The 22,526-nt window shown below is 41.0% G+C and overlaps 1 protein-coding gene across 2 annotated transcripts in view; it reads left to right on the top strand.

The window, feature by feature from the left end:
- The first annotated feature begins 388 nt into the window (after nucleotides 1–388).
- Nucleotides 389–22,526, top strand: part of LOC126198723 (exosome complex component RRP46) — a 40,368-nt gene continuing 18,230 nt past the window's right edge. The window contains exons 1-3 of one of the 2 annotated variants that reach the window (XM_049935243.1): nucleotides 389–675; nucleotides 6,993–7,106; nucleotides 19,474–19,595. In XM_049935243.1, the coding sequence (XP_049791200.1) occupies nucleotides 531–675; nucleotides 6,993–7,106; nucleotides 19,474–19,595 (381 nt within the window). In that variant the 5' untranslated portion in view covers nucleotides 389–530. The remainder of the gene's footprint in view (nucleotides 676–6,992; nucleotides 7,107–19,473; nucleotides 19,596–22,526) is intronic. The other variant, XM_049935242.1, reaches the window with a different exon arrangement.

Here is a 22,526-nt window from a genome sequence, read left to right as displayed (position 1 = left end):
CACCATGCATGTGCCGGCGGGCCCTTAAATACTACAGCTCAGTGCGTGTTCACCATTATCACCTGAAGATGGCAAGAAGACTCTGCGCCGAAAATATTGTGGCAGGAAGTTACAATCATCCGGCAGATCTCCCGAAATTTTGTGGTACAATATGTACGCCGCGAAAGTTTTGAATCTCACAGAAATAAACAATATCCTGACGATGCATGTAATTGCTTTCTCACATCTTGCAGCGCTAGTGTCATTCCATCTGCCAAACGGCAACAATTTTCGCACCAGAGGCTGTCGTAACTCTACGTATGTGCTACTCATATTTTGGTGTTCTGTGAATGCATGTACAAGCCACAGTCTAACGTACAAGCTTTCTGTGCAAATGGGAGGGAAGCACAAATTTATGGACGGAATATCTGTGGAAGCACGTGTGTAAAGTTTGTAAACAAAGTCAGCGAAGCTATAGACACAAAGTTACGCTGTCGAAAAACAAGTAGGGCGTCTGTTTTAAAGTGCATCGCTAACTATCATTCTTAACGATGCCGGTGGAAACAATTGACATAGCAGATTCTCCCAGTTCCATTACGGATCCTGTTGTGACTGAAGAACAAATACATCTCCGTCCGATTCATTTTGAATTAAATGTCGTGTCCCGCTCAGATGGTTCGGCAATCTTGACACAAGGTAGGAAGGTAACCAACACGCTGTCGTGAGTATATGTATCAGTGATTCCAGAAAATAATTAGTTCCTCCTTTGAGGGTTACGTCCATGTTGTGTTAATTTCCTGTGTATTGGAAATTATTTAGAGTGCTTTACCGTGAACAACGGTGAGAAACAGCGCGTGTTGATTTCATGATGTGACGAAGCGCTGAAAGTGTTTGTTGTCATATAAAAAGTTAATGAGTGTCATTATACGCAGAGTCACATCTCAATGTAAATATTCCCTCTCGAATGAGAATCACAGTTTTACGTAGTCTTCTGTTATTACCAGTGACATTTACCCATAGTTCGCTATTGCCTTGTGTCTTTTATTCTGATAGAACATTATTCCTTTCGCAACATTTACTTGGGTAAACAGTAACCGCGTTTATATAGTACAATATTATATCATGTCGACTCAAGTTACGCTTTAATTTCACCTGCTGTTATACAATGGTTATACAGTGTTTGTATAGATAATGTGGATTGTGCCCTTATATTGAAATTTCTGGAAGTATTGATGAATATTGCAGTTTTATTAGCCAAGATACATTTTTTGGCAATACGAATCTTGTGAAATATATTGACGTAGGCCAAGGTAGAGGTAACTGTCGTTTTGATTCACTGGAATTTAACTAGTTTTGGTTGACAGTGTGGCTGCGAAGTGCTGTGCCCAACTAATTTTAATTGAAACTAGATATGTACGAGTAGCCATGGAAACATTTGAATGAACTATTACTTCCCTTGGAAGCACGTCACTACAGTGGAATACACCAGAAATAATTTAACAGTGGACTGTTAGAGATTAAAAGATTACAATTACATTTCTTTACGTTTGAGCAGTAAATTTTTAAAAAAGTAGATAAGCCTTACATCTGATTTATTTGCTATTACTTCTTTTTATTTCTCAAAGATCAAATGAGTACAACCACATACATATGTACAACTGGTACAGAATAGGTCATTGCAGTTAACATATATCAGTAAAATATAACACATAACAAAACCATACTTATGGAAGTCGTTCGTGAACTAACAAATTTCTAAACACTTATATATTTACTTATATTTTTTGTACACTGTTTGGTTATGAAAAAGAAGTGAAAAATTGGAAACAAACGCAGGATAACAGTTCCAATAGTGAGCTACATGTCCACAACAATAAAATTTGATTATTTGTCATAATACTAGCATACACTTTTCTTCACTTTTGTGGCAAAATGGTTGGATTTACAGATCAAATCAAGAAAGAGAAGTTTAAGTAGAAGTTAAGGAGGTAAAGATTGTATGAAGGGATCATAAAAGGGAAAATGTGGCCAGTTGGTCACAATTAGGGCCTATGATTGTTGTACATGAATTCAATAATGTGTAATCTTGTTTAGGCTACTTGAATTACAAATGTACTTTTGGAGTAAACCCATTAAATTACAATCTTTAATGTCAAAACAGCGGAGGGTAGATTTCAAAAAGAAAGATGATAGGCGCGAAATTTACAGTGAGCCTAATGCAGGCTCTAAATTCAGCAAATTTATAAGTTTGACAGCTGTTTTAGAAAATAAATTGTTAAATTCAATGCCAGAAAATCTTTTCAGAAACATTAGATCACTACATGTATTACAGTATATTCAGAGTGAAAAAAAGTATATATGTAAAGTACCAGAACAAGTAAGATTACAAAGTACTTTGATAGTATAAGTCAGATTTTAGGTAATTTGTGCTGTTACATGTGTACTGATACTACTAGTTGGTCATTTTCAACCCAGTGTATACTTAACTTGGATTTACAGTGTTTGAACCTGAAGCTTTTAAAGACAGAATGTCTCGTCACCATGTGAAATAAGTGCACGTAGTCTAGTGTCTGCAGAAAAGTTGATTTATTTATTTTTCTTCCTTCTTTTGTCTGATACTCTGGTGTTGAATAGTTTAGTTATTCACTTGTTCCATGGATTGTAATTGTGGTATTACTATTACAGTCCACTTGCCTTCTTGCTGTGCCACATGAATACTGAATGCTAGATACTGTAAGTTTACATCTACATAGATACTCCGCAAGCCACTGTACAGTGTGTGGTAGAGGGTACCCTGATCCACTACTGGTCATTTCCTTTTGTGTTCCACTTGAAAATAGAGCAAGGAGAAAGCTACTGTCTATATTCCTCCTCATGAGCCCTAATTTCTTATATGTTGTCTTTGTTGTGCTTATGTGCTATGTACATTGGCAGCAGTAAGAATCATGTGGCAGTCATTTTCAAATGCCTGTTCTCTAAATTTTCTTAACAGTGTTTCTTGAAAAAAATGTCACCTTCCCTCCAGGGTTTCCCATTTGAGTACCCTAAGCATCTCCATAAATCTCATGTGTTGTTCAAACCGACCAGTAACAAATTTAGCAGCCTGCCACTGAAATTGCTTCTGAGTCTTCCTTCAGTCCAATCTGGTATGGGTCCCAAACACTCAAGCAGTACTCAAGACTATGTCACACCAGAATCCTACAGGCAGTCTCCATTACAGATGACCCACTCTTTCTTAAAATTCTGCCAATAAACTGAAGTTGACCATTTGCCTTTCGCACCACAGTTCTCACATGCTCGTTCCATCATGTATCGCTTTGCAGTGTTCCCACAAACTTGACTGTGTCAAGCAGGACACTCGTATATCTGTATATGAACATTGGTAGTTTGTTCTTCCTACTCATCCACATTTAATTACATTTTTTCCACATCATCACATGAACTGAAAATTTTGTCTGAATTGTCTCGCACCTTCTCCAGTCACTCATCTTCAACTCTGTGCTGTACACCACGGCACTGTAGACAAACAACCGCAGACTGCTACCTACCCTGCCCACCAAATCATTTATGTATATAGAGAACAACAGTGGTCCACACTTCAATGGCGCACTCCTGATGAACACTCACCGTCAAGGACAACATACTGGGTTCTATTACTTAAGAATTCTTAGAGCCACTTGCATATCTGTGAACTTATTCCATATGCACGTACCTTTGTTAACAGCTTGCAGTGGGGCATCATGTCAAATGCTTTCTGGAAATCTAGAAATATGGAATCTGCCTGTTGCCCTTCATCCATAGTTCGCATTATATCATGTGAGAAAAGGGCAGGCTGACTTTTGCACGAGCAATCCCTTCTAAAATCATGGCGATTTGTGGACATAATCTTCTCAGTCTCAAGAAAGTTTGTTATATTCAAACTGAGAATATGTTCAAGGATTCTGCAGCGAACAGAAGTTAGGGGTATTGGTCTGTAATTTTGCAGGTCCATTCTTTTACCCTCCTTATATACTGGAGTCAACTGCACCTTTTCCCAGTCACTCAGAACTTTGCGTTTGATGAGAGATTCACAATGAACGCATGCTAGGTAAGGGGCCAATGCTGTAGAATACTCTTTGTAAAGTAGGATTAGTAGTCCATTCGGACCTGGTGATTTATTTGCTTTCAAATCTTTCCGTTGTTTCTGTACGTCAGGCATGCTTATTACTGTGTCGTCCAGATGGAGTCTGTCCGATGGTCAAGTAACGCTATGGTTGTACGTTTCTCCTGTGTGAACGATTTCTTGAATGTGAAATTTAAAGCTTCGGATATCATTTTGCTATCTTCAACTGCCATGCCAAGCTGGTTAATAAGGGAACCTGAGACCCACTCATCCATTTTAGCTACGAACAGAATTTCCTCGGATTCTCTGCCAGATCTTTTGCTGAGGTGTGACAGCGGTAGTTGTATGCTTCACACGTACATCTTTTCACAGATGCATGAATCTCTACTAACCTTTGCTTGTCATCATTTGTGTATTCCCTTTTGAACCAAGAGTGCAACAGCCTCTGTTTCCTCAGCATTTTCCGAATTTCATTATTAAACCATGGTGGGTTTTTTCCATCCATTATCCATTTACTAGGCACATAACTTTCCAGACCACGATTTACATTCTGCTTAAACGTTGCTCATAAATCCTCTGCACCCATCTTACTGGAACTAAGTTATGCCAGTTCACTGTCTAAGTGAGATGCTAATAACTGCTTATCTGTTCTATCTAATAGAAACACTCTCGTAGCCTTCTTGACTGATTTATTAACTTTCATAATCATAGTTTCTATAATGACATGATCGCTAATCCCCATTTCTATACTGACATTATTGATAAGGTCTGGCCTGTTTGTAGCTACAAGGTCCAATATATTTCCATTGTGTGTGGGCTGCTGAGCTAGCTGCTCAAGACAGTTTCAAAAGTATTTCTCATGACTATTTGTCTGCAGTGCCCCGCAATGAATCCATAGACATCCCAGTCCATACTCGGTAGGTTAAGGTAACCTCCGACTAGTATTGTATGATCAAGGTATTTTGTTGACTGTAGACTTGCTTTGATTGATTCTTGAACTGTCACAGCAGAATTGGGTGGCTGGTAAAAACATCGAACAATTGACTTGGTTTCACCTTCACCTGTTGTATGTGACCAGATAGCTTCAGTGTCACACTCAACTTCGACCTCGCTAGAGGCAATATCTTTGTCGAGTGCAATGAACATGCCCCTCTATAGCCTCTGCTTTTTTGTGATTCATTACTGACAAACTTCATGTGGGAGTAAATGTGACGTGAGTCTCTTGTCAATATGGCTAGTGGTTTAACAAGCTTTCTATGCAAGGTTCTTAAGTGGATGCACACTTCTTTGAATGTGTCTGTATGAATATCTTGTGTCACTCGAACACTTAACCTGCCTCTATTGTTAAACCTATTGCAATGTAATCAATAAGAAGAACCCTTTTGAAATTGAAGCAGCACGGGCCATTATCTCTCAGGCAAATGAAAGCAGCATAGTCTTCTTTTTGTGCTAGACCACTGGCTGCCATCCTCTATTTCGATTATTGTTGCTTTTAGCATAGTGTGATGGATCCACAATTCACTCAAATTAACAACTTTGTGCACTGTATGAGTTTATTACTTTTAATATGATCTCAGCATCATCAAGAAATCAGTTTTTGCATTCACGTTTTGCCCGCATTCAGAGTGTAACATACTCTTTCTTTGTGTATGATTGTGATCCTCTCTGTTTCATACCTCTTTAATCGCCTACTACCCAGTACCATACTGTGCATTTTTTGATATTTCAAAGTGTGATTATGAACTTGAAATGTCCTTACATAGAATATTTAAAGGATGAGGAAATTCCCCATAAATATTCACAAACTTTGGCAGTAAACCCTCAAAATATGTACGACAGAAGTTCTTAAAAATGCTATTAGGCCAAGTTGACCCACAGATGAAGTTGACCATTGACTCGGATTAGCCTATGTCATCATAGTATTGCAGTCGAGGAGGTCGCAGAGTTCTGAGCTGCAGTATTCACATTCAGGATGATGGCAGTTTAACGTCTTGTCCTGCTACCCAGATTTAGGTTTTCCTTGATTTTCATAAATTGCTCTAAGCAGATGCTGTGGGGGCTCTGTCCTTTGTTAAAATGGTCAATTTCTTTCCCCAGTATGAGCGTGCTCTGTCTCATGACTTCATTGTCAGTCAGGCATTAAATGCTAATAATCCTGTCTTTGCTCACAGTGCTGCAGAAGCGTCATGTGATCTACGCTTAAGGTACTGAGTCGGTTGGATCGCAGATAATGTATGCAAATATTTCCTACATACCACTGATATTTATCCAGTGAAGCATTTTGATGTTCAGGCCAACTTTTAACTCAGACTAATTTATTTAAATGAAATTACACAATTTCAGTGACTCTTCTGCTCATACACAGATATGATTTGTATGTTTATAGACTGAAGCAGTGAGTGAATATTTGTACCAAGGTCAGGAATCGAACACTGGTGTCCTACTTACTCAGGGGAATTTAAAGTAGTCTGGGGTGGCAGCAAGAATTTGAATCAAGGAGGGAGGTTTGCCTGGGTAACCCATGGGCAGTTGTGTGAACTGCTGTGCCGAGGTGGTTAGTGGCTAAATCACCTGCGTAGTAAGCAGGAGACTTACATTCGATTCCCGGCCTTGGTACAAATTTTCACTTCCTGCTTCAGTGTATATACATAGAAACTAATTTATTTTCCATGAAATTTTGTATATGTGTGTTTGGTTTGTAGGTATTAGGAACTATATGTGAAAAAACTCTTAAGCCGATCACTAGGAGCAAAATAGACACCTACTATATTATCTCCTTCAATCGCATCCACTTTTTGCACTGATAACATCACATCAGTCCATTGCTTACAAAACCTTTCACTGTGCCATTGCCTTTTGTCTCCATTAGATATGGTGTATTGTAACTTACATCAATAACTCCATTTTCCAGGAAATACAGCTGTAATGGCCGGTGTATTTGGACCTGCAGAAGTCAAGCTGTCAAAGATTTTAATTGACCGAGCAAACGTGGAAGCCATTTATCGTCCGAAAACAGGTCTTCCAAGTAAGTATAAGATATTAGAGATGTATTATGATGTAATAACAACACCTGTGTGACCATCATGGAAAATTATGGGCTGGAAGAAATGTTACAATTTGAACATGTCTGCCCTCTTTCTTTTTGTAAACAGAAGCTACTTTCAAAGAGGTATCCCTTTATTCAGTTTTTTCTCGCCTCTCCTTGTCATCCCTTTGCCCCAGAGTAAAAGAAATGGCAAGAGACAGGAAAATCATAATTAAGTGTTGATCCAATCTGGAAGCTCGGAATTTATGGCAGAGGCAGTAGAGCATTACTCCCGCTTAAACTAAGCAAATCAGGGAAGAGAGAAAAAGAGGTATGTCTTGTGAGCTAATAATGGGATAAAGATTACTTTCCATTAACACATTGGGTTTATTTTTAAATGAATAATTTAAAGACTAAAGGTAACAACTCATCTAATAGTGAACCTTCAGCAGGCATGTGAGAGAGACTGAGAACACTGCTAGCTTCAGGGCTACAGAGTATAGGTACTCCTACTTGGCTGCAGTGTCTGTAGAGTGATCGTGGTGGGCGGTAGTGTCAGGTAGAGTGAATGAGGCAGATGATGAGAGGCAACAGCATGCACAAGGTAGGAATGTGGCTTCGCCTGCAGTGAGGGTGAGTTGTGCCCAGTGACTGGGAGGAGTGGTTTGGAATAGAGATAGAGAGAGAGAATGGAGGAAGGAGAGAGAATGGGGGTAGGGTGTGGTGTGCGTACTGTGAGACCTTCGGTAAACACACCATCAGATTATTTGACTTGTCACTCTAACGAAGTAGGCGGGTGTCAGCAATATGTCTTGTGGTCTTATCGTGGCGTGTTTATCTTATGCCGTTAGATCAGACGATAGAAATGCTACTTGCACGCTTAGAGTAGCAGATTGATGGTGACCAACTTTAAATAAAACTTGATAAATTTTCACACACATTTATTAAAATAATAAGAATCATAAACCTTACTTAACTTGATTCTGGATGCTATTTACAATTGACAATCTGAAGTTCCTTTGGTCTTGGTACGTTAATCTTATTCTCACATATCTCTGATACTTGACAAAGTGTCTATACATTTATCTTCATGGCTATGTACTGGAATATGATAATCTTATTAGGTGCAGACTGAAACTTGACTATAGACTGGTACAGACTAATGCAGACAAATGCAGACTGACTAATCGGAGGTCTGTACACTCGTTATAATACCTCAAGCATTCAGGTATCACTGCGCGAGTGTGATCCACGAGGAGAAAAGGTTCTACATTAGCAGCAATCTCATTGGCTGAGAGACATAGTAATACGCGGATCGGCAGAAGCAGAATTTGGTCCGTCTCTAAGGCAGCGCCATCTTGTAGTGTGGAGACGGACGAGCGCTGCGCCTGCGCTGTTGTGCTTAGCGGGGCGCGCTCTATTGGGAAAGTTGTGTACATGCTGACTATGTGGAACTAGGTACACAACAGAGGGCAGGTCAAGTGAAGATCATGGGGGTGAGTGTGGGGCAGTGACAACCAGAGGCCAAGCCTAGGATGACTATGGCTCTGTAGGATGTGTCGCAAGGATGATTTTCATATACTTTATTTGGAGAAGGTGATATTGAGGGTAAACATCCGTACTACATAGGTTGTGACATCACCATCAAAATTGAGGATTTTGTGCTAGGTAGTGTGGTCTGCCACTGAGCTGTCACCTCTGCTCAATCAAGTGGTTGATTGGTGATGTGCCCATGTAAAAGGAATAGCATTGTGCTCATGTAAAAGGAATGGCGGAGGCAGAATACGACTCAACTCCATTCACAGGTGTCCCTGCCTCTGATGGGATAGGGTCAGCCTATGAAAGCAGTGGAGTTTGATGTACTGGGTGGGTGCAACAGACTGGTTTGGTACCAAGATCTTCTCTGAGGTAAGACTCATGTGGCAAGGAGTTGGCAGAAGGTGTGGAACAAGGACAGACTAGAATATTAGTTAGATTAGTTTGTGGCAGAATACCACTTTTGGGAGGGATGGAGAGTATTGGTGGTAGGGTGGTGCCTCATTTTTAGGCACAATGAGAAATAGATGAAGCTCTGACCAAGGATATTATTAAGTTGTTCCAGTTGGGGATGATATTGAGTGGGGAGGGGGAGGGAGGGGAGTGAAAGGCTCCTTTATAGTTCATTTGTGTGAGTGGAGTATTAATGGCACGTGGGGATACAGCTGGGAAATCAGACTGCTGACAAGATTTTGGGACAGGATGAGTGGCAATGCCTCTCTGCAAAGGCTGTGGTAAGACCTTCAGCCTATGGGGCAAGAGTTTCATCATCACTGCAGATGGACTGTCCACAGATGGGAAGACTGTCCGGAATAGATTTTTTTAGTGTGGAATGGGGAGAAATATCATGCAGTTGCTGTCAATGGTTAGTGGACTTGATTCAGATAGAGGTACGAATGAAGCAATTTGAGATGTGGAAATGCATGTTCGATTGAGGGAGTGTCTCGTTCCTGCATCTGGATCACCAATGAACCTGAACCATAGAAGGGATTTGGGATTTTGGGTAGCTGGGAACATTTTTTCTACACGGCCCATTCACAGGTTGGCATAGTAGGTTGCCATTCGGGTGCTCACAGCCGTGCCTCAGATTTGTTTGTGTATATTAACCTCATGGAGAAGTAGCTATTTACTGGGATACAGTTCGTGGTATGTGTAAGGAAGGAGGTGAAGTATTTTGAGCCAATACTATATTAGGAGACATAGTGTTTGATAGCTGCCAGGTTGTGGATATGGAGGATGATGGTATATAGGTAGTACTAATCCAGGTGATAATGAGCTGGGGATGATGAAGGAAGTGTTGTACTCTTGTACACATGGTGCTCTCTCTGCAGTTTGTCAATTCTCAAACTATAATCACGTGCCTATCATCAGTGGCATCATGTAGTAATGTGATTGGTGTTGTTTCATATAGTTTAACTTACCTTATATTCTGATTTCTTAGCACATTACAAAGACATTTCCCAATAACAGCTATACAATTCTCTAATGATATGATACTTTTAATCAGCATATTAATTTTGGATATTGTGTAATTTCCAGAGTCAGTTGCTTCACATCCAAAGATAATTTGAGTTGTTTATCTAATGTATTATATAATTTTATTTCTGAATTGTATTGTCTGGAACATCCAGACAAAGAAATGTATTTGTGAGAATATTAGTGAAATTTTTGATAAATATTTTATTTTTTAGTACGGTCTGTCCATTCAAAATGTCAGAACGTTTTGTCCAATATATGAAAGTTTATATCTGGTCTGTATGAATAATAAAACATTAAAACTTGGTACGTTGATAGAAACAATAACAAACACAAACACAAATTTGAAATTTGTGTGTGTGTTTGTGTTTGTTTGTTATTGTTTCTATCAATGTACCAACACTTTCGTTTGCCAAGTTACAGAATCATTATTTTTAGATATATTTTTCCCATGTGGAATGTTTCCCTCTATTATATTCATGTCTGTATTTCTGCATAAACACACTAATCGGAACATGGGTGGGGGTGGGGGGGGGTGAGATTGGGAGGCATGGGGGGGGGGGGAGATATTGTAATGCAAAGTTCCATATAAAATTGTCTGCTCAGCTTAGTAGTTATGGTGTTTAATCATCACTGCATAGTGCACTGAAGGTCAGATAGAAGGTGCCATTAGTATTTTCAGAAGTTTGTCGGTGACAGAAGTGAATGCTGCAATTTTATCTTTACGAATACAAACTGATGGTGGATTTACTTCCCCAGGATACAAAAATTTACTGATTTTGCTATGTTTATTAAAAAGTTTATAAAATTGCTTTGTTTCGTTTGATGGGGTTTCCAGATATTTTTTGATAGGAAAAATGAGTCTTAAGTCATCTTTGTGATTTGGGTGCCTACTCATTACATTTTGATTTCATTTTGTTTGCCTATAAAAATACGTAGAAAGTGCCAGAGACTTTCTGAATATATCAGACTAGCTAAAAGGCTGAGGACTAAGTGGTCTCAAGATTCCAATGAAGACTGTGATGCGAGACTTGTGGCTTGAGAACATCAGGCTCTTTGAAAATTCTTTCTGAAAGCAATGCACTGTGCTACTCTCTCATTGAGAGGATCATGCATTATCTCACTCTTCAGAACTCTTCACTCCAAGACTTTGTTACTTCTCTCCAACATAACACAGAAGCAGAAATTTTGATGGGAAGCGGCACAGGCAAGTGAATTTTTATACTCCGGATGCCGCTTATTCCTAACAATTTACCATTTCACTTTAAATGTGTGCAACTCCCATGACCATAAATAAACCACTATATCAGGTGCTGCATGTTGAGGATGTTAACCTTAGTGTCAGTTGCTTTTCACACTGTCAGCTATACATGGCCCTAGCACGTTAGTGAAGCAAATAGGCTCTTCATATTCCCAGTCATCTCTCTTCCAAAAGTAAAAAATAAATACCATGCATACAAAGTCTTGGACACAGCTGTAAATAAATTCCAGGGCAGTGCGGGGTTTCTCAGCTAGTTATGTAACAAATATAATTGATTTAACTAAGCCAGCTAAGTATGAAGTGATTGGAGGAGTGGACTATTGGTCACTCACATGAAATATTCAATTCCGTTGCGTAAAATGAAGGAAAGGCAAACACTGACCTATAGCTGACTGGTGTATTGCACATCGAAACAAGCAACAGAAACAATATTTTTCTAGCTTCCAAGCTCTTGCTCTTTCTCTAGTAGAAATACGCGCATTAACACACATAACGAAATGGACACCCAAATGCATACACCCTTGGCCACAGCGAGACTGACTGTGTTGATTGTCGATAGCAGTCGCCTGGGCAGATGGAGATGGTAAGGCAGTTGTGAAGGACACACAAGGTAAGAAGGGGGTAGTAGGCTAGTGTGAGGCATCTTTTGACAAATGACTCAGTGGCTGCATAACAAGACAGAAGGATTTTAGACAGTTGAGAATAGAAGAGGTAGAGGGAGGGTGGGAGAGAAGGGAAGGTGAGGAAGGTGGAGATGCAGAAGGAGGTGGGCAAGGAAGAGAGAAAGAGAGAGGAATGGAAAAAACACACACACACACAGCTGGGGGGAGAGAGAGAGAGAGAGAGAGAGAGAGAGAGAGAGAGAGAGAGAGAGAGAGAGAGGTGGGGGGGGGGGATGAGTGATGAGAGAAGGCAATACATGATTTGGATGGGGAAGGGGTTGTGTGGACAGAAGGGAAAAAGTAAGGTGAGAATTGGGAAATGGGTTAGTGGAGGTTTAGCCCAGAGTGATTGCAAGATTGCAGGATGTGCTGAAGAGTCAGTTCCCACCTGCATACTTCAAAGAAACTTTGTTGTGGTGTGCAGCATTTTCACCAGCTGGGTGGTTATGTTGAGGTTTGCCACAGTTTGTAGGTGGCCATTCATGCGAGTAGACATTGGATTTCTTGCTGAGCTCACATGGAATGCTGTACAATAATTGCAGCATAGCTGGTATATCTCTTGGCTGCTCTCACATATCATCCTGGCCTTTTATAGGGTAGGAAATGCCGTTAACTGGACTAGGGAGGGTCGGGGGGGGGGGGGGCAGGAGTATGGGACAGATGTTGCGCTTGGGTCGACCACAAGGGAGTGACCTATGGGGGTGCAGGATTGTGATAGTGCTGGATAAGGATATTTTATAGGTGGAGTGGGTGGCAGAACACAACATCGGGTGACAAAGGTAGGATTTTGGATGGGGCATCCCTCGTATCAGAGCATGATGAAAGGTATTTGAAATCCTGGTATAGGACATGATTCCTTTTCGACGCCAGGGTGATCAGCAAAAGTGCTGGTCAGTGGGCGGTTAACAGGTTCAGTGGTGTCAGAGGAGGAGATGGCATGGGGGATCTGTTTATGTATAAGCTGGATAGGATATTGTCTGTCAATAAAGGCTCTGGTTAGGTTATGGGTAAATTTCAACAATGCTGCTTTTCACTGCAGATATGGCACTATGGATTGATGTGGGGCTGTAAGGAGGAGATTTTTGACATGGGACGGATGACAGCTGTCAGAGTGGAGGTACCATTGGTGGCTTTTGCACTTTTTTATGAGCAGACATATTTAAGGAGCCATCTGGGAGGTGGAGATCAATATCTAGGAAGGTGGCTCATTGAGTTGAGAAGGATCGTATGAAGCAGGTTTGGAAGTAGAAATTGTGGTTGTGGAGGAAAGAGCAAAGATTGTCCTTGCCATCTGTCAGATCTTGAAAATGTTATCTGTGAATCTAAACCAGACAAGGGGTTTTAGGTGGTGACTGGATAGGAACGATTCCTCCAGAAGGCCCGTAAATAAGTTGGCTTAGGATGGTGCCATGCCAGTACCTATGGTGATAACAAGGATTTGTTTGTAGATTTTGCCTTAGAAAATGAAATAATTGTGAGTCAAAATGTGATTTGCTGGGAGGGTTAGGAAAGAGGAGGTGTGTTTGGTATCAAGAAGACACTGGGAAAGGTAGTGCATGGGGGATGTTAGTGTATAAAGACATTTCATCCACAATGACCAGCAAGGACTGTGGCAGAAATGGGTCACAAAGATATTTCATCCACAATGACCAGCAAGGACTGTGGCAGAAATGGGTCACAAAGATATTTCATCCACAATGACCAGCAAGGACTGTCGCAGAAATGGGTCAGTAACTGTGGAAAGTCTGCCATGGAAGTAAGAGGTGTCTTGATTGAAGGGTGGGAGGTTTCGGACAATAATTTGGATGTGTTTGTCAGCAAAGATAGAGGTTAATTCTGTGGGAATTTTGTACCCAGCCACATGGAACAACATGCATGTACATCTACATCTACATCCATACTCCGTAAGCCACCTGACGGTGTGTGGCGGAGAGTACCCTGAGTACCTCTATCGGTTCTCCCTTCTATTCCAGTCTCGTATTGTTCGTGGAAAGGAGGATTGTGTGTATGCTTCTGTGTGGGCTCTAATCTCTCTGATTTTATCCTCGTGGTCTCTTCGCGAGATATACGTAGGAGGGAGCAATATACTGCTGGACTCTTCGGTGAAGGTATGTTCTCGAAACTTTAACAAAAGCCCGTACCGAGCTACTGAGCGTCTCTCCTGCAGAGTCTTCCACTGGAGTTTATCTATCATCTCCGTAACGCTTTCGCGATTACTAAATGATCCTGTAACGAAGCGCGCTGCTCTCCATTGGATTTTCTCTCTCTCTTCTATCAACCCTATCTGGCACGGACCCCACACCGCTGAGCAGTATTCAAGCAGTGGGCGAACAAGCGTACTGTAACCTACTTCCTTTGTTTTTGGATTGCATTTCCTTAGGATTCTTTCAATGAATCTCAGTCTGGCATCTGCTTTACCGACGATCAACTTTATATGATCATTCCATTTTAAATCACTCCTAATGCATACTCCCAGATAATTTATGGAATTAACTGCTTCCAGTTGCTGACCTGCTATTTTGTAGCTAAATGATAAGGGATCTATCTTTCTATGTATTCACAGCACATTACATTTGTCTACATTGAGATTCAATTGCCATTCCCTGCACCATGCGTCAATTCGCTGCAGATCCTCCTGCATTTCAGTACAATTTTCCATTGTTACAACCTCTCGATACACCACAGCATCATCTGCAAAAAGCCTCAGTGAACTTCCGATCTCATCCACCAGGTCATTTATGTATATAGTGAACAGCAACGGTCCCATGACACTCCCCTGTGGCACACCTGAAATCACTCTTACTTCGGAAGACTTCTCTCCATTGAGAATGACATGCTGCGTTCTGTTATCTAGGAACTCCTCAATCCAATCACACAATTGGTCTGATAGTCCATATGCTCTTACTTTGTTCATTAAATGACTGTGGGGAACTGTATCGAACGCCTTGCGGAAGTCAAGAATCACAGCATCTACCTGTGAACCCGTGTCTATGGCCCTCTGAGTCTCGTGGACGAATAGTGCGAGCTGGGTTTCACACGACCGTCTTTTTCGAAACCCATGCTGATTCCTACAGAGTAGATTTCTAGTCTCCATGAAAGTCATTATACTCGAACATAATACGTGTTCCAAATTTCTACAACTGATCGACGTTAGAGATATAGGTCTATAGTTCTGCACATCTGTTCAACGTCCCTTCTTGAAAACGGGGATGACCTGTGCCCTTTTCCAATCCTTTGGAACGCTACGCTCTTCTAGAGACCTACGGTACACCGCTGCAAGAAGGGGGGCAAGTTCCTTCGCGTACTCTGTGTAAAATAGAACTGGTATCCCATCAGGTCCAGCGGCCTTTCCTCTTTTGAGCGATTTTAATTGTTTCTCTATCCCTCTGTCGTCTATTTCGATATCTACCATTTTGTCATCTGTGCGACAATCTAGAGAAGGAACTACAGTGCAGTCTTCCTTGTGAAACAGCTTTGGAAAAAGACATTTAGTATTTCGGCCTTTAGTCTGTCATCCTCTGTTTCAGTACCATTTTGGTCACAGAGTGTCTGGACATTTTGTTTTGATCCACCTACCGCTTTGACATAAGACCAGAATTTCTTAGGATTTTCTGCCAAGTCAGTACATAGAACTTTACTTTCGAATTCATTGAACGCCTCTCGCATAGCCCTCCTCACACTACATTTCGCTTAACATAATTTTTGTCTGCAAGGCTTTGGCTATGTTTATGTTTGCTGTGAAGTTCCCTTTGCTTCCGCAGCAGTTTTCTAACTCGATTGTTGTACCACGGTGGCTCTTTTCCATCTCTTACGATCTTGCTTGGCACATACTCATCTAACGCATATTGTACGATGGTTTTGAACTTTGTCCACTGATCCTCGACACTATCTGTACTTGAGACAAAATTTTTGTGTTGAGCCGTCAGGTACTCTGTAATCTGCTTTTTGTCACTTTTGCTAAACAGAAAAATCTTCCTACCTTTTTTAATATTTCTATTTACGGCTGAAATCATCGATGCCATAACCGCTTTATGATCGCTGATTCCCTGTTCTGCGTTAACTGTTTTAAATAGTTCGGGTCTGTTTGTCACCAGAAGATCTAATATGTTATCGCCACGAGTCGGTTCTCTGTTTAACTGCTCAAGGTAGTTTTCAGATACAGCACTTAAAAAAAGTTTCACTGGATTCTTTTTCCCTGCCACCCGTTATGAACGTTTGAGTCTCCCAGTCTGTATCCGGCAAATTAAAATCTCCACCCAGAACTATAACATGGTAGGGAAATCTACTCGAAATATTTTCCAAATTATCCTTCAGGTGCTCAGCCACAACAGCTGCTGAGCCAGGGGGCCTATAAAGACATCCAATTACCATGTCTGAGCCTGCTTTAACCGTGACCTTCACCCAAATCATTTCACATTTCGGATCTCCGTCAATTTCCTTCAATACTATTGCACTTCTTATCGCTATAAACACGCCTCCCCCTTCACTGTCCAGCCTGTCTCTGCGGTATAAATTCCAATCTGAGTTTAGGATTTCATTACTGTTTACGTCTGGTTTCAGCCAACTTTCTGTCCCTAGTACTATATGGGCGTTGTGACCGTTTATTAATTTGAGCAGTTCTGGGACCTTTCTATAGACGCTCCTGCAGTTTACTATTAGCACATGGAGACCTGTGGGGTTGGGTTTGTGGAATAGGTAAAAGGTAGGAATGCGAAGGGGGTGGATTGGGGGGGGGGGGAGGGTATGGATTCAGCTGTCAGGTTTTGGAATGGACCTAAGAACTTCACGAGCTGCTGCAGGTCCTGTTAGACCACTTACCACTTTATGACACTCATTCTACCGTATTTACCAGAGTATTAGATGACCCTGAATATAAGTTGCTCCTAGGGAAGAATTTATTTTTAATATATTCTGATTAATCAAAATTACAAACTGTTTTATTGATGTAAAGTATTTGCCAAAAGGTAACATTATAGCTATTCTAAAACTTATGCCATTTATTGATTGACTGCATTTTGATAATAGTAGGAGAAATAAAATAAAGAAATGGTTTGCATTAATTTTCAGATTGTTTTCCTTTCCACGTTTTTTGCTTACAAATGATGATGATGATCATCATCATCGTCATCCTAATAACACATCTATGATATTTATATCTTCATTGTCACAAATATTTAGCTATTTCTTCTGAGTATGTTCCTACTTCTGAGGTTGTCCTTATGTTAGGACTTGAGAACACAGCTGTTCTTTCCCAACTAAATATAGAATTTCGCTTCTATACTGCCATGACAACGTTACTATGTCTCCTGCTTCCAAACCTGCTGCTGTATCATAAGCCGCATAGAACCAGCTGGCACGCACCAATTCATTCCTATCATACTTTATGGCAAGCATCAATAATATTGCTGTAAGAAACACATAAGAGCGCCACTGCTCCCTACCTAGACTTTCACCATCTCCTGCAGAAATGAGTACTATTGTTGAGTATTTGACCGATTTTAAAGTCAGTTCGATTCCGACTACAAATGGATTCAGGCAAAATGCAGTTTAACTGTGGTAAATGTTGATAAAAAGTCAAAGTACATGATATAGATTCCCACAATTGGTAGCAGAGTGAAATTTGCTGCTCACTCATTGCTCCCCTTCCTGCAATCATTGTAGCTTTCAGCCAAACTGGTGTCACTGTTCCTCTTCCAGCCCTTGAACAACTGTGAAAAGTGTACTGAAATATCTTCTAATGTGCAGGTCATAATATTTGCACCAAATTTGTTTGAAATCATTCCAGGGGTTTAGAACAAGCTTTCTACTTGTGGCTTTAGCTCCGTATGCACATGTGAAATATATTGTATATGTATTTCACATATTTCATGCGTCTTTATACACGCATTTCACGCATATGTCTAGTGAAATTCATTTTCAAGCAGCTCATTATTTATGACATCATATCTCCTGAACTGCACTGAGGTAATAAGTGATGAGATACCTCATAGTATCATGTCGGACCTCCTTTTGCTCACTGTAGTGCAGCAGTTTCACTGGACTCAACAAGTCATTGGAAGTCCCCTGCCTATAGAGGTGATGTTGGTGCAGGATTTTGTGCACGAAATGACCTCTCAATTTTATTCTATAAATGGTTGATGGGTGGTCAGATCATTTGCTCTAATTGTTCAGACTGTTCTTCACACTTTTCGCAAACAATTTTGGCTTGGTGACAAGATGCATTATCAGCAATAAAAATTCCATCGTTGTTTGGGAAGATGAAGTCCACAACTGGATGCAAATAATCTCCAAGTAGCCAAACATAACCATTTCCTGTCAATGATTGCTGACCAGAGGACCCAGCCCATCCCATGAAAACACAGCCCACACCATTATGGAGCCACCACCAGCATGCATAGTGCCTTGTTGACAACTTGGGTCCATGGCTTTGTAGGATCCGCACCACATTCAAACTCTACCATCAGCTCTTACCTACAGGAATCAGGACTCATCTGACCAAGCCACAGTTTTCCAGTCACCAGGATCCAACTGATACAGTCACGAGCTCATAAAAGGCTCTTGAGGCAGTGCCGTGCTGTTAGCAAAGGCACTCACATCAGTCATCTCCTGCCATAGTGTACTAATGCCAAATTTCACCATACTGTCCGAATGGATATGTTCATCATATGTCTCACGTTGACTTCTATGTTTATTTCGTGCAATGTTGCTTGTCTGTTAGTGCTGACAACTCTACACGAATGTCTCTGTTCTTGGTTGTTAAGTGCATTGTCTGTGGTGAGAGGTAATGGCAGAAGTTTGATATTCTCAGCATGCTCTAAATACTGTGGATCTCAAAACATTGAATTCCGTAATGATTTCAAGAATGGAATGTCCCTTTTGTGTAGCTCCAACTGCCATTCTGCATTCAGAGTCTATTAATTCCCATCGTGTGGTCATAATCACATCGGATACCTTTTCACATGAATTGCCTGAGTGCAGACGACAGCTCTGCCAATGCACTGCCTTTCATACCTTATGTATGCGATACTGCTACCATCTGTATATGTGCATATACATTACTTTTGTCAGCTCAGTGTATTGCACAATAGTTATGTGTCAAGACTTAGCTGTATTTGCATGAAAACTCTAGCAAGTGAGGGGGGGGGGGTTACGTATTTGAAAGATTGTAGATCGATCGATCTCTCTCTCTCTCTCTCTCTCTCTCTCTCTCTCTCTCTCTCACACACACACACACACACACACACACACACACACACAGAGAGAGAGAGAGAGAGAGAGAGAGAGAGAGAGAGAGAATTGGTATCATGGAAGTTTTATTGTTGGCATGCATCACACCATTTTCTGTCAAAGTAAATAGTTATACTCTGTATAAAAATGAGGTAGTTATTTTTGATTGCTTAACATTGATATGTTCTGGATTTGTTTATTTCAGCTGTTGCAGATAGAACAAGAGAAGCACTGATTAAGAATACATGTGAAGCAGCAATTATTTCTTCCCAGTATCCCAGAACAAATATATCTGTCATAGTACAGGAAATGCAAGATAGTGGAGGAGTAAGTTTAATTTTCTTTAATTTGTATGTTGTCATGCTGTCTTGTACATGAACATTGAATCTGAATGCATTTGATGTGAGAAAATAATATATAGTGAAAATGATAATCAAGCTTTGGGTGTGTATGGGTTTCTTTGGCAGGATGAATTAACTTTTTATATTACGGATGATTAGCAGTCAAGTAAAAAAAGCTAATACTTTTTCATCTTTCTTTATCATAATTACTGACTGTGATCTGTAGAGAAAAATAATTTTAAAAATGATGAGTCATCTGCACTCTTCTCTGTCCATCTCCTTCTCCCCTCTCGTCCCCTTCCCTTCCCAGTCCACCTCCTCCCCCTCCCTACTCTGTCCATTCCTCCCGCCCCTCTCTCTGTCCATATGTTCCTCCTCTCTCTCTCCCTTTCAAGCTACTCTTTCCTTTCTTTGTCCATTCATCCTGCCCCCTTCTCTGTACATAGGTTCCTCCCCTTTCTCTCTGGCCATTCCTCCTGCCCCTCACTCTGTTCCACCTCTCTCTCTCTCTCTCTCTCTCTCTCTCTCTCTCTCTCTCTCTCTCTCTGTCTATCTCCTCTTCCCTTTCTCTTTCCATTTCCTCCTCCTGTCTGTCTATTCATCTCCTTCTTCTCGTGTGTCTGCCTATCTCCTCCTTCCTGTCACTCTGTCCATCTCCTCTTCCCTCTCTCTGTATTTGTCCATACCCCCCCCCCCCCCCCCAGTCTGTCTCCACATTATCACCTTCACACCAAACGGTAAGTCTCCCCTGACCCACAGTTCTGGGTGACTTTTCCAAAATGTACCCCTTTTCCTAGACCCCTCCAGTACTTTTCCTTCACCCTTCTTCCTTCCCCTTCAACCCTTCTGCCTGAAGAAGGAGCCAGTGGCTCCGAAAGCTTGCCAGTCATAACAGTCTTTTATGTGTATGTTCTGCCGCTGCTTGGTGAGTAGATTTTTTATTAATACATTTTTGTAATATTGTGTATGTAATACAGTAATGTAAAATCTATGATGAAATAAGTAACAAAAAAAGAACAGTCAGTCATTCACCTGCATATAAAAGGAGCTGTTGCATAAGTACACCTAGAAGATCAGAACATTATGCCACTAAGTTTTTGTGAGTGTTCGTCAAGCATATGGATGTGAAGGAGAGAAAAGGAGTGGTGCAGTTGGAAAGAGGAAAAGTGCAGGAGTATGGGGTGGGGCAGTGGAAGGACAGAAAAGACATGACTGAGAGATGGGGAGTTCCACAGGTAACGGCAATTATTTATTAATGCTGCTAACAAACACAGAACTAAAAAGGTTTTATTAGTTTGTGTGTGTGTGTGTGTGTGTGTGTGTGTGTGTGTGTGTGTGTGACGGGGGGGGGGGGGGGTCGCACTTACACACATGTAGACGTGTTTGTAGAAGGCCTTCCAACTGCACAATTCAGAGGAGCAGTGGGGAGAGAATTAGTGTTGTCTACAGGATGTTCAGCATCAGAGCACGTGAATCTGTGGTTACTATATTACTACTAACCATATTGTGGGGAAGTCGAGTCGCAGACAGGCACAAGAAAAGGACTGCTAAACAAGCAGGCTTTCAGCAAAAAGGCCGTTTTCTGAAGTAGACAGCATAAACATAAATTAATGCAAACACAACTCACACACACATGACCACCACATCTGTGCCATTATTCCATCCTGGATTTTCCATTGTTTAATCTGTAGTTACTCATAGTTTGTTGGTGGCTTTCTGTGTGGTTAAACAGTTGATTCCAGTTGTGTATCATCATAGAATGCAGTATACTAGTTGTTGCACGGACAGTAAGTGACATGGTTGTTTTCACAAGTGTTGATAGCTTGAATTGGATGGGGAATGCTTGTGACTGGATGGCTTTAAATAGTGGTGGGTTTGTGTGTAGCCAAGTCTTGTGACTGAGTCGTCCATTGGAATAGCCCATGGGTTGCTGGATTGGAAATACTTTACGCATAGGAATGAATTAGTATAATGGGTTCTTGACTGAATGCTACTTGAGGAGATTTATTTTTTTGTTTATTTATTTGAAATAAAGGGGGCGAGTGTAGAATTTGGCATTGGATGTTGGATATTTCTCATCTCGGGGCATTTGTGGGATGATAAAAGGGTGTATGTTAATGATTTGGTGCACAGTCTTGATGGCTTTATTGTCATTATGACAAAGTATCATTGGCAATTTGTATTTAAATATTGGTGCATGATATTATCTATCCGGAAGTTTTGGCAAGGTTTTCAGTATGTTCTGATAGCTATAAAATTTCCACTGCAGATGTTGCCCATTCTAGTGCCAAGGCCATAGGAGAGGGATGCTTGATACAGAATGGATGGCAGCTAAGCGAAGAAGTTTCTGTCGGTGTTTGAGGTGTTTTATTTGGACTGAGGTTTTTATAAAGGCACCAGAGAGGTGGAGATCAACATCCAGGAAGGTAGCTCATTGGAGGGAGAAGGGCCGTGTAAATCAGATTTGTGTGGTGCACGTTCTGGGAGGAGGAGTGGAGGTTGTCCTTAAAACGATTCAGATTTCAAAAATATTAGTAACATATATAAACTAGTGTGAATAGCTGTTTGTTCTGTGGTTGTGATATTGAACTCACCAGGAAAGCAAGGTGAGCCAGACCATTGTTGAGAAATTCCTGAAAGGTACAAGGTGCACAGCTCTCTGCTGCCACTTCCTCTCATTTCTTGTTATGTACCAAGGCCATGAAGTGGTTTACACTGATGGCTCGATGGCTGATGGTCTCGTTGGCTTTGCCTGTGTTCATAGAGGACATATAGAACAACACTCCTTGCCAGATGGCTGCAGTGTTTTCACTGCAGAGCTGGCGGCTGTATCTCATGCTCTTGATCACATCCGCTCATGCCCAGGTGAGTCCTTTCTTCTGTTTACTGACTCTTTGAGCAGCCTACAAGCTGTCGA

The sequence above is a fragment of the Schistocerca nitens genome, chromosome 8 (assembly GCF_023898315.1).
Source record: "Schistocerca nitens isolate TAMUIC-IGC-003100 chromosome 8, iqSchNite1.1, whole genome shotgun sequence".
In the NCBI taxonomy this organism is placed as follows: domain Eukaryota; kingdom Metazoa; phylum Arthropoda; class Insecta; order Orthoptera; family Acrididae; genus Schistocerca; species Schistocerca nitens.
This window is presented reverse-complemented; position numbering and strand designations above follow the sequence as displayed.